The sequence below is a fragment of the Musca domestica genome, unplaced genomic scaffold, assembly GCF_030504385.1.
Source record: "Musca domestica strain aabys unplaced genomic scaffold, Musca_domestica.polishedcontigs.V.1.1 1, whole genome shotgun sequence".
Lineage (NCBI taxonomy): Eukaryota > Metazoa > Arthropoda > Insecta > Diptera > Muscidae > Musca > Musca domestica.
In genome coordinates this window covers 14,832,370-14,846,783 of record NW_026712114.1, presented here as the reverse complement: position 1 = coordinate 14,846,783, position 14,414 = coordinate 14,832,370, and the positions used below count along the sequence as shown (strand labels likewise).

Genomic DNA, 14,414 nt, shown 5'->3' with positions numbered 1-14,414 from the left:
GGTCCTTGGAAAAACTTTGTCTAAAAAATCCGCTATTATAGCCCTGTTCGTCCGTTTAACTAATCCACGTTGGTTGTTGTGGATTGCTTAAATAACCCACCATTATACCTGCGTTGGTCGTTGAAAATATATGTTTAAACATCTGCGATTACATCTCTGTTGGTCCGTGAACAGATATGTTTGAAAATTTGCGACTACAGCTTTATTGGTCCTTAAAAAGCTGTGTTTAATAATCCACCACTATATAGTTCTGTTGGTCCTTGGAAAAAATATGTTTAAAAATCCACGATTATAGCTCCTTTCGTTCTTGATATTGAAAATATTTTTTGCTTTATTCTTTGAAAGAAATATTCTATTTCCAGATAACATGCAGGCATGTTTGCATTCCTGTCTACAAATTCACACACACCAATTGATTTAATCCGATAATTTTACAAGAATAAAAGATTCCGGAGAACTTCAAATAAAAAAGAGATTCAATGCTAAGCAAATTATTCGGTTTTTAAGCAGATTATTGACCTTTTAGATTGGATTCCATTAAGGGTGGGATTCAGACACCATTGGTATCTGCGGTTTGCAATCTTTTTACAAAGAAGTTTTTCCTTGGAAATGTCATTGTAAGGTTTGGCTTTGATGCCATGCCAGACAGCTGTCGTTGTAAATTTAAGGACATCGACTTTTTTTCCTTACATCTGCTTTAAAATTCATTGATGAAAAGAAAATTCTTTATGGGAATACCACCTGGCCAATGAATTGTCAAAAAATGTGTTTTATATGCCTCAGTCTTTGTTTGTTATGATTGGGAATTTATCTTTCAATCCCCCAATACTCCCTCCCCCTACAATCAATGGCAATAATAGGTGTTGGCATTATGTGTCTCTTATCCAATTGCTGTAATCTATTTTTGAGGCTTACAACAAAAATAATCCTCTGTTCTTTGTCTTCGTGTGTATGTTTTTTTTTTTGCTTCTCATTCATCGCAGCAGAATATGAATGAATGCCTTTTCCACTTGAGAAAATCTTTTCCATTCTGTGTGCGTGTGTATGTGTGTAGCTCAGCGTTAGCTTGAGGAAAATTGCTGAAGCGAACAATGATTGTCGTCATTATGTTGTTAGTTGCCAATGTTGTATTGTCTGCCAGTAATCCTTTTGCAGTAAATTTAAGTTTGCACAAAGAAAAAACAAAAATCTACAAGCTACCGAAAGGATCAGCCAGCGAATGAATGGCGAAAATAATCAGAGGAAAAATAACGGAAGATGAAATTAATTTCATGTTCAATCATCATTAAACTTTATTACACATGATTTAATTTACAGCTTCAATGGAGCACAAAGGCCCAGAGGTTTAAGGCCATGAAGGGGGGGGGATGGTTTGAAGTTCGGGGGAACATCTTCTTGTGACATTAGAGTCATGCAGCACGTTGACAATGAAGCTGCATAACAAAGCCTTATTTTTACCCCTCTCCTCACCGCTTCCCTCTTCGTTCGTAGCCGCCGAGATGCTGCTCGATACAATTTTATAACGCGTCAGGCGTGAATTACAACACGTTTCGTGTTGTGAAATTAATTATTTAAGCGTCATGAGTCGTCGCTCCAAATATGTCTTCCGTCTTCCATTCTTCCTTCGCCTTGTGCTAATGTCGTTAAAATTTTCCACTGAATCTAAGTGGAGTGTAAGTAGTTATCACATTAGCATTAAATTTTACACATTTCCCCGCACACACACATACATACATATATTCATTCGCGATTACTCCCACACATAGCATATATATATATATATGTATGAATTTGTAGCAAAAAATGCAAACATGTTTTCATGTATTCCCCTATAAAGCTGGATGGCTGTGTTTGATACTGATCAAATATCCCAGCGACTCTGTGTGGAAAAAGTGTAAAACTAGTAGACAAGAAAATCCAAATTGGAAAAAGTCTACTCACTCTCTTTTCCTGAGTTGGCGGCGGTTGAAGCAGCAGGAATTAAAAGGATGTACCGAAACAAAGCGTGGATTTTTCCAAGGACCCACAGAGTTACAATCGTGAATTTTTTAATTATATTTTTTCAAGGACCTACAGAGCTATAACCGTGAGATTTTCTAATATATGTATTAATGGATCAAAAGAGCTACAACCGTGGATTTTTAAATAATTTTTACAAAGAAGATTTTTGAAATATATCTACTTAAGGGTCAAGAGGGTTATAATCCTAAGTTTTTCAAATATATTTGTTCGAGGACCAATAGAACTACAATCTTGATTTTTTAAAAAAAAAATATTTTTTAAAGAACCAAGAAAGCTATAATCTTGGATTTTTCAAATATATTTACTCAAGTGCCAACAGAGCTAAAATTGTGGAACAATAAAGATACAACGTTGATATATTTTTTAAGGACCAAGGAAGCTATAATCGCGAATCGTCAATTTGTTTAAAGACTCAGATATCAATGATCTTTGACTTTTTTATTTTTTAAACATATTTTCTTCAAGGAACTCTAGACCTATATTTGTTGTTTTTAGTTATATTAATTCAAGGAGTAACGGAGCTATAATCGTGGATTTTGTAAAAATCATTTTTCAAGGACCTCTGGAGCTATATTTGTGGATTTCTAAGACATATTTTGCATATTTTTTCAAGGAACATCATTTTTCAAGGAACATCATTTTTAAAACATTTTACAAAGAATATATTCAGGAATATTTTTCCAGGACCATGTGAACCACACCGGCAAGTTTATAGGGGTCTTTCTTCTAGCTTTTTAAAAAAATTTTCAAGCGCTAGCAAAGCTAAATTTTGGGCTTTTAAATAATATATTTTAAGAGACATATGCTTCTCTTATTAAGAATTTATGGACTTTTAAAAAGATTTCTATCCAGGACAAACAAATGAATGATCCTGGAATTTGGAAGATCATTTCATAGGGCTATAACCTTGGTGTTTTTTCAAGAATATTTTTTTTCAGCACCTTATTTATTATTAACAATTTTTACGACTATTTGTTACTTCCAAGTACGACAACAAATTTTTTTTTTTTTTTGTTTGGTTTTTATCAATATTTTTCCAAGGACCATTAGAGCCAGATCAAGGCAAGAACTTTTGAGCTATAATCGTGGAATATTTATAACCTCAGTCATATAGATACAGAGAGTATATTTCATTTGATAAGGCCTATAAGTACCTCATCGTAATAACGTATTAGACCCTGGGTCTTTTTGGAACAAAACCACTTCAGGACATTTGGAATCAATCTAGGGGTGTACCCCCGTCCGTATGTCGTCTGTTTGGTGCGGATAATATCTCTCGAATGCCGTAATATTTTTAATAAGCACAATGCGCTACTTATTGCGTATATCCAAAACAATCTACATACATCCATCCTAGACACTAAAATTAGTACTATTTAGTACTTTTCGAACAAAGGGCCAACATTTTGAATACCCATGAAGCTTATAAAACGCGTAATTAACATCCGATTCCATTCAGACTTGGGATGTCTCAATATTTCTATGAATACAATATCTGTAATGGTAGATGAAATAGAAATTGAAACATTTCTTCTGGTACCTCTCCCACATAGGGTTCAAGATTTTGAAAAACAAAACGCTTAAAGAAAGCGAAATAAGCATCTAACTGTCTTCAAATTCACACTTCTGTTACCTCAACCACAAAGGGTCACAATTTTGAATTCTTTTATCTGTCATAATTTGAGACACAAATTAGCGATTCTTCACAACTAGCTATATGTAAATATTTCACACAACCGAAAACCTGAGATGAATATGAAATTTATGATTTCGCATAAAATTGAAAATAAATGTTCGATTTTCTTGTAATTTTGCACATACCAATATTTTCTTCTGTATTAGATGAAGTATGAAAATGGAATACTTCGGTCGACTATAACATTTTCTTAAAATTATATCTCATATAAAGTGAAGAAAGTAACCAATATAATCTAAAACTGGCACGTCGCAACATTTATATGATATTTATTTAGTTCCGATACGAAATGGAAAATATTGGTCCATTCCTTCAGAATTTGAATATTCATAACAGAATTCAAAATATACTTAAATAGTCGAATATTGGCTGAGGGTATACATCTGTCGGCAAAACCGACTGATACTTTTTAACTTGTTTTCGTACGAAATTGCTACACATTCCCGAAAACACCTGTATACATCCAGGCTATACATGACCAGCGACCGTTATACCAAATTTTAGATTTCAAGCATTATCTGTTAACCCTATACCAAATTGTACCAATTATGTAGTACCTTGTAGTACCCATTTCTAAATCTACGTCATTATCACAAACCTACCACCAACAATGGCCCCAATACAAAATTTTAAAATTCTAACTTCAACCGTTCACCCTAAACCGAAGTGGGCCAAATTTTGTGTTATACATTGCAGTTCTCACACTTAGTTCACATTTCCTAAACCATCTTCATATATGAAACTTGATTCTCAATCTTGATTCTCATACCAAATTTCAAGTTTTTAGGTCTATCCGTTCACATAATACCAAATGGTACCATTTTAAAAGTTTCGTAAATTTCAAATTTCCAAAATCATTTGATAAACCTATTTTGCACTCCATCAGTGACACTTGTTTCCGATTTTAGAATTCTAGCTCATTCCGTTTGTTCAATACAAAGTATTCAATTTTAGTACATGTAAATACTTTCACGCCTACGCGTGCATCATTTTCCTGTAAACCCTATGTTACGGTTAAGGCTACGTTTCCCATTTTCCACTTTTTGATTTCTTCGAACCTAATAAACAATTAAATTCTAGTTTAGCGTTACAAAATTTAATTTCGCTAGGAAATTTAAGTACGTTAAGGTGTGAATGCTTCGTTGAACATTCCGTAAGATGATGGCTCCCCTCTATCCCGGATAAGATTGTTGAGGAACTTGCGTAAGTACATTCGATATTGGAAAAGGAAATCAGGATACAGAAATAATGTGGGTTAGTTAACTTTGCGTTATGTTTGTGGCTCTGGTTGTATGTATATCATAGAAAACTGAAACATATAAATCCTAAGAATGAAAAGGCAATAAAAGAAAAAGTGATAACGTAGTGTGAGAATTGAGTTTGAGAAAAAAAGTGCAAAAATCCCACAAATAGAGCATGGAAATGGAAATAAAGGAAATGAAATTTCAAGGCCCACCAAAGCCGCCACGTCTGCATGCTCAAAGTAGTAGAACCGCCATTAAAGAACAATCAACGAAAAAGAAACGTTTACAATTCCAAAGTCCCCTTCTAATGTGTCAACAACACAACGAAAAAGATGTCGAACAGCAACAACAACAACAACCACAATCATCTAATCCAGCATTGCCAACAATAGTTCATCCTCAGCCATCACAAGTTAAGCCATCGATATTAGTTCAACGTCATGAGACACGAGTCGATACACCAATTGTGACACTAAAGTCGGCGACTAGACTTAGTTATCCGCCGGAAAGTTTGAATCATGAATTTAACGGAAGCATTGAAATGCGCGGTGATATATTGACCGTGAAATCGTGTAATAATTTAGCCAGTGATATTCCACCTAGAACTAATAATTTACAACAAAGTTTCGAATCCAAAGTTGCCAATGTTGGGGGAGTGGACCGTCTGTCTCAGGGCTGTACCAGTTTAATGCATGCCTGTCAGCAAGGTGATTTTGCCGAGGTCTTAGAACAAATTCGATCTAAGGTAAGAAAATCAAATTTATTTTGTATATTTATTTATCATTTTTCTGAATTAAATACTAGTTATGCATAATTAAACAATATTATATAAGGTTATTTAACGGCTTCTTAATTCATTTTTATAATCTCCACCATACTATGGGGGGTATATTAATTTTGTCATTCCGTTTGTAACTACTCGAAATACTCATGTCAGACCCAACAAAGTATATATATTCTTGATCAGCGTAAAATTCTAAGACGATTTAGCCATGAATGTCTGTCTGTCTGTCAGTTGTAATCACGCTATCTTTCGAACAAATTGAGATAGAAGGCTAAAATTTTGCACACATGTATATTTTACCAGTAGACAGGTTAAGTTCGTAAATGGGCCATGTAGGTCCAAGTTATTATATAGCCCCCATATAACGGTACCTCCCAATGTTCGATATTTTGATTATTTTAGCTACATTATTCACCGGAATTGTTTCAAATTTGGCATTTGAAGTTCGTAATGGATACTACAGCCTGAGACAGAAAATTATCTGTGCAGGTCCACGTCTTCGTATAGCCCCCATATAACGGTACCCGCCGATATTCGGTATTTTGATGATTTTAGCGACATTTTTTAACGGAATTGTTCCAAATTTGTTATTTGTTCGTAATAGATACTGCAGCATAAAACAGAAAATTGGTCATGTAGATCCACGTTTTCGTATAGCCCCCATATATCGTACCCCCCGATATTCGGTGTTTTGATGATTGTAGCGACATTATTTACCGGAATTGTTTCAAATTTCGCATGTGAAGTTCGTAATGGATACTTCATCCCATGCCAGAAAATTGTCTGTGCAGGTCCACGTCTTCGTATAGCCCCCATATAACGGTACCTGCTATATTCGGTATTTTGATGATTTTAGCTACATTATAAACAGATTTTTCTTCAAGTTTCGCATTTAAATATTGTAATAACTTATGACAAAAGTTACCTATGCAGGTCCACGTCGTCGTATAGGCATTCGGTATTTTTAAGATTTTTACAGAATTTTTAACCGTTTTTTTTTTTTTTTTTTTTTTTTTTTTTTTGAATTTGCCAAATTTGTACCGAATGGTGGAACTTACAGCTTTTTTCCTTGTTAATTTTCAGAGACTCTATATGATTTAAGCCGTAGTTATTTTACTGAGGATTTTGTGAACAAAAAAATAATATTCGGTCAGAAAGCACTCCAATAAATAGTTTGTAATTACACCCTACAACACTTTGTGTTGGGGGTATTATAAGTTTGATTGGGCCAAAAATTATGTAACACCACGAAATATTGGTTTCCCACATAGGAAAGTATGTATGGATCTTCCTATCTCGCCGAACTGAGTCGATCTAGCTATGTATGTCCGTCCGTCCGTCTGTCCGTCTGTCCATGTTAATTTGTAATCACTCTACAGGTCGCAATTATGGCCCGATCTTCACGAAATTTAGAATGGAGGTGGGGTCAAGGTCAGAATAGAACCCTATTTCTTTTGGAGATGATCGCATAATATTTAGGGGTCGAAATGGACCAAAAAAAAAATTTTCTTGATTTTACAGTTGCTCTACAGGTCACAATTATGGACCAATCGACGCGGAAATAAGCATGGAGCTAGAGCTTTGGGCTGGGCTGAAGCCTTCCAATTTTGATGGTCATCGGGTAATATTTAGCGGGTGAAATAGGCCACAACATTTGTGTTAAATATAAGTGAAATTTTCTATGAAACCGCGAATATTTTTAGTCCCGGCGAAATCATAAATAGACGAACAGGTCGATTCTGACCGTTATGTAGATACCGATAGTAAATATATCGGATATATATAGCGAAATATATACAATGAATATATACAAAGGAAAGGAATGTTAGATGGAAAGCTTATATCTCAAGAATGGCTGGACCGATTTTGACAAATTTTGCCAATTCAGAACGCGCTCTTGACATAAAAGTATAAAATCTAAAAAAAATCGCTTAAAAATAAGTCAAAAATGATCTTAATATAGATCTTTTGTATTTTCTGACATTTTTTATTTTTTCATATTTTTTTCAATTTGACTTATTGTTAGGGGGAGAAAATTAAATAAAACCGCTCGATGTCGTTTCGTTGAATGTTCTAAGGGAACTAACTTTATTTTTTATCATATCTTTAAACTATCACTAAAACTACAAATACCAATACACTTATTTATTAGAGTACATAACAAATACTTCAACAGCCATTAGGATGCATGCTGTACCTAGACACTCTACCTTAAAGTAAATTCCCACAATGCAGTCATAAATGCTAGGGGTAATAAATGCACCCCACGTACACACAGCATGGCGGGTAATAAAACCTTTTATCCTTAAGACAACTAGTTGGGCGAGACATTTCCTTATCATCAATACAATATTTATGACTGACCCAAACAGACTACACATGTAACAAAATCATTTAAGTATTCTAGGAAGAAGACAACCGTGGCTGTTTTCTGGTGTACGTTCAGCCTATCTACAAAACTGTACATGCTCCCGGCCTTGGAAGATTGTAATTTTCCAACAACTTATAAATAAGAGATTGTATCTTGTAAATATGCAATGCAGTACTTGACCAATTATTTTAGTTGTCAATATATTAATTTTACACAATTCAAAGCAACATAACATGGAGAGCAACTACATCATATTAAAAAATATACCCATGACAATGAAAGTTTTAATATGAAAATGACTTTATCAAATTCTTAAGTTCTAACATTTATTTTAATTTTAGCGATCTTCTTTATTCCTTATCTTACAACCGTTACTATACATTATCATTTTTTGGAAGATTGATTATTTGACTAATATATGTTAATAGTATCTGTTACACTTTAGTTCCCGATATATATTTCTTTTAGTTATTCAGAATAATATACAGATATAAACATAACTATCTTCTAATTACATTCATCAAACTTTTATATACAACTACCCTATCTAATTTGAGGAAGGGCGATAGACACCGGCAGGTAACGGCTGGATAGATGATACAACCTTCGGATAACCAAGTACAGCGCAATGATGATACCCGCGATGAAAAGGCACGTTGTAAAGTTGAGACTGTAGTGCATTAGGTGATGCGTATCGAGATGAACAGGAAAACCCAGAAACCGTTTAACTTGCGGAATGTCAGGTAATTTGTAGACTTCGATTTTATTCTTCAAAGATAGATGGGTGAGAGATGGCAGGGATGCGGAAATGTTGAATTGCGGAAAAACGTAGTTGACTTCACTGCGGTAATTCTCGTGCGCCCACAACTTCATCTCTTCAGTCTCTAACGTACAACCCGGCTGCATTCTTAGTAATCCTTGATTTCGAATTCTAGTATTTTGTCGCTTACCACCACATTTGACTTCTGTGACGGTACCGCTCGTAACTGAGAATACCCACATATTGGGTGTTCGAAGTTGCTTCCAGAAGTTGTGAAACTTTGTAATGGCGAAGTCACAACTCTCAGGCATTTGGTTCGGTTTTAAAAACAACCTAACTTCACATTCAGTGGCTTCTCTTGTATTATAGATGGGATGCAATTGCTGGCATATGATCATTCTGTCCATTTTTTGACATCTGGCAAAGTCGTCTTCTGTGAGGGCGTAAAATGTTGTTTTCTTTTCATCTATCAATAGGTAATTGCTGTGAGCCTTTAACTGAACAGACAACCCGTCCTGTACGACTGGATAGGACTGTATTGCATAAGCGGTAAATTGATCAGTGTTTATCAGAGGAAGGCGGATATTGAACAACATATATTCTTCAGTTGTTCTGGTCGACACATCAGCAATTTTTGCTAGCTCGATCGGAGACTCGGTTGGCAGGTGTAATCTTCTTCCAATAGATGATTTTATGACCTGGATCTGCTGCTTGAAGACTTTCACGGGAAGAATTTCATGAAGAAAGCTACCCCGAACATTAACCATTGCCTCAATAAGATCTCTTTGTACGATCTCCACATCTTGGATAGCAGACAACGCTTCCGTCGCCTTCATAGCCACGCTCTCTCTCCTGTTGATCTCGTCGATTTTTTTACTCAGCTCTCCAAGAGATTCATCTAAATTTGCAATGTTTGTAAACACGGCCTGATTCTGCTCCTTTATTATTCTGGTCGTAATGTCCTGGAGAGATGTCTGATTGTCTAACAACTCTACCAAGGATTTTTGGTTATCTTCGACCATTGTAATTCTCTTGACCAGATCATCAGCATGCTCTTCGTCCATCAAGCCAAATAGCGAGCGAAATATGCTACCAACAAACGGCACCGCCGACCTTCTAATTCTTTGAACTGGAGCTGACGACATTATAACGTCATGTTGATTCCTCATGCGGTCATGGGCTTCTTGCAACCGCTGAATGCACTTTAACTGCTTCATTTCGGGTATTCTCATCACATCCTCGTTGAATTTTTTTACTGCTTCGTCTAACGCCTTTATCCCAGACGTATACTCAGTCATTTTCACGTGCGCCACAATATTCCAAGATGATTTAGTCAGGCCGACAGCAACAACTTCCTCAAAAAACACGCCAGCCCTATCTTCAAAATTAGTTACCTCTACTTGACTCTTAACTGGGTTACATATTGTTAGCATAAATAAAATATATAAGAATAGATCTTTTGCTTTGAATTTTCTACCCTTATCTTTAATTGATGTGGCCGATTCGACCGAGCCACCATTATTTTTCATTACGGGAATTGTTTTGACTGCTCCCGCTTTATCATGATCAATATCATTATCGTCGATAGGAAAAGGACAAACATTGTGGACCGATCTTTTCGTTTCTCCATTGCTTGTCCTTACGTCTATCATACGGCACAATCCATCCGAACCCATTATAGTTCGGATGACCCTGCCGCGCCTCCAGGAAAGGGGTGGAAGGTTATCTTCCTTTAATAGAACCAGGGTTCCAGGTTTTATATTTTCCCACTTGTCAGCCCACTTATACCTTCTTTGGAGCTCGCATAAGTATTCACCGGACCACCTCTTCCAAAACTCCTCTGTTCTAGCCTGCACGTCTTTCCAATGTCCCCGCATCCCTTGATAGCTTCTATTCGAATCTGCGTCAATGAACGTTGAAAGGTCTTCTCCTATCAGGAAATGAGCCGGCGTCAAAACATTGAAATCATTTGGGTCGTCTGACAATGGTATTAACGGACGAGAATTCAAAATGGACTCTATCTGTGCCATGAGCGTGCACATTTCTTCAAATGTCATGGTTCCAACTGCTACTCTATGTAAATGCCTTTTTACCGACTTGACGCAGCTTTCCCACAGACCTCCTACATGCGGAGACCTAGCCGGAATATTAACCCACTCAATATCCCTTGATGTACAAAACCTGTCAATATCTTTCGTAAGGTTGCTACTCTTAAACAACTTATACACTTCATGCAAACTGTTTGCAGCCCCAACAAAATTTGTTCCGTTGTCTGAATAAATTTTTAGTGGACAACCTCTTCTGGCGACAAACCTTTTCAATGCCCCAATGAACGCTGCCGCTGTCAAATCGGATACTACCTCTAAGTGGACAGCTTTTGTAGCAAAGCACACGAACACACATACATATCCTTTGTCCGTTCGCTTCCCTCTAATTTTGTGATGTATCGTCAGTGGTCCTAAAAAGTCGATCCCTGTGTTTAAAAAGGGTCGGGTTCTAATAACTCGATCCTCAGGCAAATTACCCATCAATTGATGTAAATTCCTAGGCTCTGCCCTAAAACATCTGTAGCATTTGCTCACCACTTTTTTAGCCAACTGCTTACCACGTAGAGGCCAAAACTGTTGCCTAAATATGGCTAGTAACCCTTGAGGTCCGATATGAAGCTTCTCCTGATGTAATTCTTCCATCATTAATTCCAGTATCTTATTTTTGTATGGCAGCAATATGGGGTGTTTGGCTTCAAAAGACAAATTGCTATTTCGTAGTCTTCCACCTACCCTTAATATTCCTGCTTCATCTACAAATGGACACAATGTCCTTATCTTTGAAGATTTGGCTATTTTATCTTCTTTATTTAAGCAAGATATTTCGTGGGAAAAGCAGTCCTTCTGAATATCCTTCAATATTAATTGAAGCGCCTCTTTTCTATATACCACATACGACTTCGCGGAACCCTTTCTTGTTGTGTTGATAAACTTCAACACCCAGGCCATCACATTTCTTAAAAACGAAAATTTATTTCGGTGATTTACCATTTCCCACACAGGTGTTTTTTTTATCCCCACGTTAACTTTAGCCGCCTTTTTAATTTCCGGTATATCTATTAAAGGTTCCGGTTCCCTCGCCATGAGTGAGTTTTCCCTTAAGAAGTCTGGGCCTTCAAACCAAAGTGAATTTCCAATTATTTCTTTTGGAAATACGCCTCTCGATAATAAGTCTGCAGGATTCTTTTCCGACGATACATGTCTCCAATTTTCTACCATACTTTTGGTTTGAATTTCATTCACTCTATTGGAGACAAATATCTGCAGCCTACCTGGATCAAGCTTAATCCAGCTTAGAACTATTGCTGAATCGGTGCAATAGTAAACTCCGTCAACTTCCATTCTTAATGCTTCCTTAACCTTTGTCATTAGGTCTACCAGTAATACTGAAGCACATAGTTCCAATCTTGGTAGCGTAACTATTTTTATTGGTGCTACCCTCGACTTGGAAGCTACCAACCGCACCGAAATTTTCCCTTCTCTGTCTATAGATCTCAAATAGACCACAGCACCATATGCTCTCATAGAAGCATCAGAAAACCCTACCAGTTCTACTCTTTCTGGATCCTGGCAGATTATGTGGCGCTTAACCTTTACTTTCTCGAGTTCTAGTAACTCCTTCCGAATTTTCGTCCAGGTGGTACATATAATCTGTGGAACTTCATCATCCCAATCTATTTTCTGCTTCCACAAATCTTGAAGCAAAATCTTCGCAGTCACTATGACTGGACCAACGAGCCCTAAAGGATCAAATAACTTCGCGATCTCACCCAATATGGATCGTTTCGAAATTCTTGTATCCTCTGTGGCCTTGTACTTGAGAGAAAATACATCACTTTCTGGAGACCATCTGACTCCTAGTGTCTTCAACGATGGTTCTCCATTTTCAATATCGAGTATCTCTTCGATATTATTTTTTTCTACTCCTTCTAAAATTGCATCATTATTTGCACCCCATTTTCTTAGTGGCATGCCAAACTCATCCAATATTCTTGCGATATTTTTTCTCATTTGTATGACATGATGAAGACTATCTCCACCAGTCATGAGATCATCCATGTAGAAATCACTTCTTATCACCAGTGACTCTAAAGGATGTGACCTTTCCTTTATATCTGCTATTCTTTGCAGACATTTTACCGCTAAATATGGAGCAGATGCAGTTCCGTAGGTAACTGTATTTAATGAATATGTTTTAATTTCATGATTCGCATTAAACCTCCAGTATATTAATTGGAATTTCTTGTCTGCATCTGCAACCCATATTTGTCGATACATTTTTTCTATATCGGCAGAAAACACATACTTGTGCTTCCTAAATCTGAGCAGAATACTAAACAGCTCGTCTTGTATTCTTGGCCCAGTATGGAGCACGCCATTTAACGAAGACCCTTTTGACGACTTACACGATGCGTCAAACACTACCCTCAATTTTGTTGTTGAGCTCTCTGGTCTGAGGACGCAATGATGAGGTAAATAATAACCACCTTCTACATCACGTAGATTCCTCACCAGGCTCATATGTCCCAACTCTAAATACTGTCTAAGGAATTCATGGTATTGCATCTTAAGCTCACTATTTTTATTCAGCTTCCTCTCCAATGCCATGAACCTTCTCCTTGCCACTATTTTTGAATCGCCTAACATGTCTGTGCCTTGCTTGAATGGCAGTCGAACTTCAAATTTGCCATCTGGAGTTCTTTTGACGCCATTATCAAACAATTCCTCACATCTTTTTTCTTCTGATGTAAGTTTTACCATTTTGGGGATCTCCTCAATCTCCCAAAACTTTCGCAATTCCTCGTCGCATGACGTCTGAATTGTTGCTACGACCTTAATATCCTTGGTAGATGTGTCGATAACCGCCGGACCACTAACTAACCATCCTAATTTTGTATTTTTTAGGATACTAGTCCCAGATTTAATCTTACCATCCACCAGTACGTCATAAAATATTTCTGCCCCCAACAACATATCTATTCCATTTGGTATGTTGTAATTGGGGTCTGCTAGAGTCATTCCCTGCGGAAAGTTCTCTTCCACAACTTTAGTTTCTGGCACGTTTGACAATATGGTTGGTATTACCAACACTTCCATATTGATATTATATTTTGAAGTTCTTGACTTCATTTGTATATCTACCTTTTCTTGGCATAGGCATTTATTCCTGGATAAACCTTCAATTTCAATTTGAGATCTAGTTCCAGTTAATCCTAATTTGTCTTTTAACGTTTCCGTCATCAGACAGACTTGAGAGCCACTGTCTAATAATGCTCTACAAGTTCTCCATTTATTTTCTTTGTCCTTTATCAAGACAGTAGCCGTTGCTAACAATACGCATGTATTCTCCTTATGCCTATTGTTAACGACCGCACTTTTAGAGCAAACTTTCTCCTTATGTAACAAGGAGTTGTGTTCGCCTTGACAACTTCTACAATTTATAGAACTAGTGCATATTTTTTGTAATGCCCACTAGCTAGGCATCGAGAA

At 36.6% G+C, this 14,414-nt stretch overlaps 1 protein-coding gene across 1 annotated transcript in view; it reads left to right on the top strand.

Annotated features, from left to right (window-relative positions):
- The first annotated feature begins 5,052 nt into the window (after positions 1 to 5,052).
- LOC101891633 (uncharacterized) overlaps positions 5,053 to 14,414 on the top strand; it is a 267,752-nt gene continuing 258,390 nt past the window's right edge. Inside the window, exon 1 of the mRNA XM_059119435.1 lies at positions 5,053 to 5,707. Within this exon, the coding sequence (XP_058975418.1) occupies positions 5,135 to 5,707 (573 nt within the window). The 5' untranslated portion in view covers positions 5,053 to 5,134. The remainder of the gene's footprint in view (positions 5,708 to 14,414) is intronic.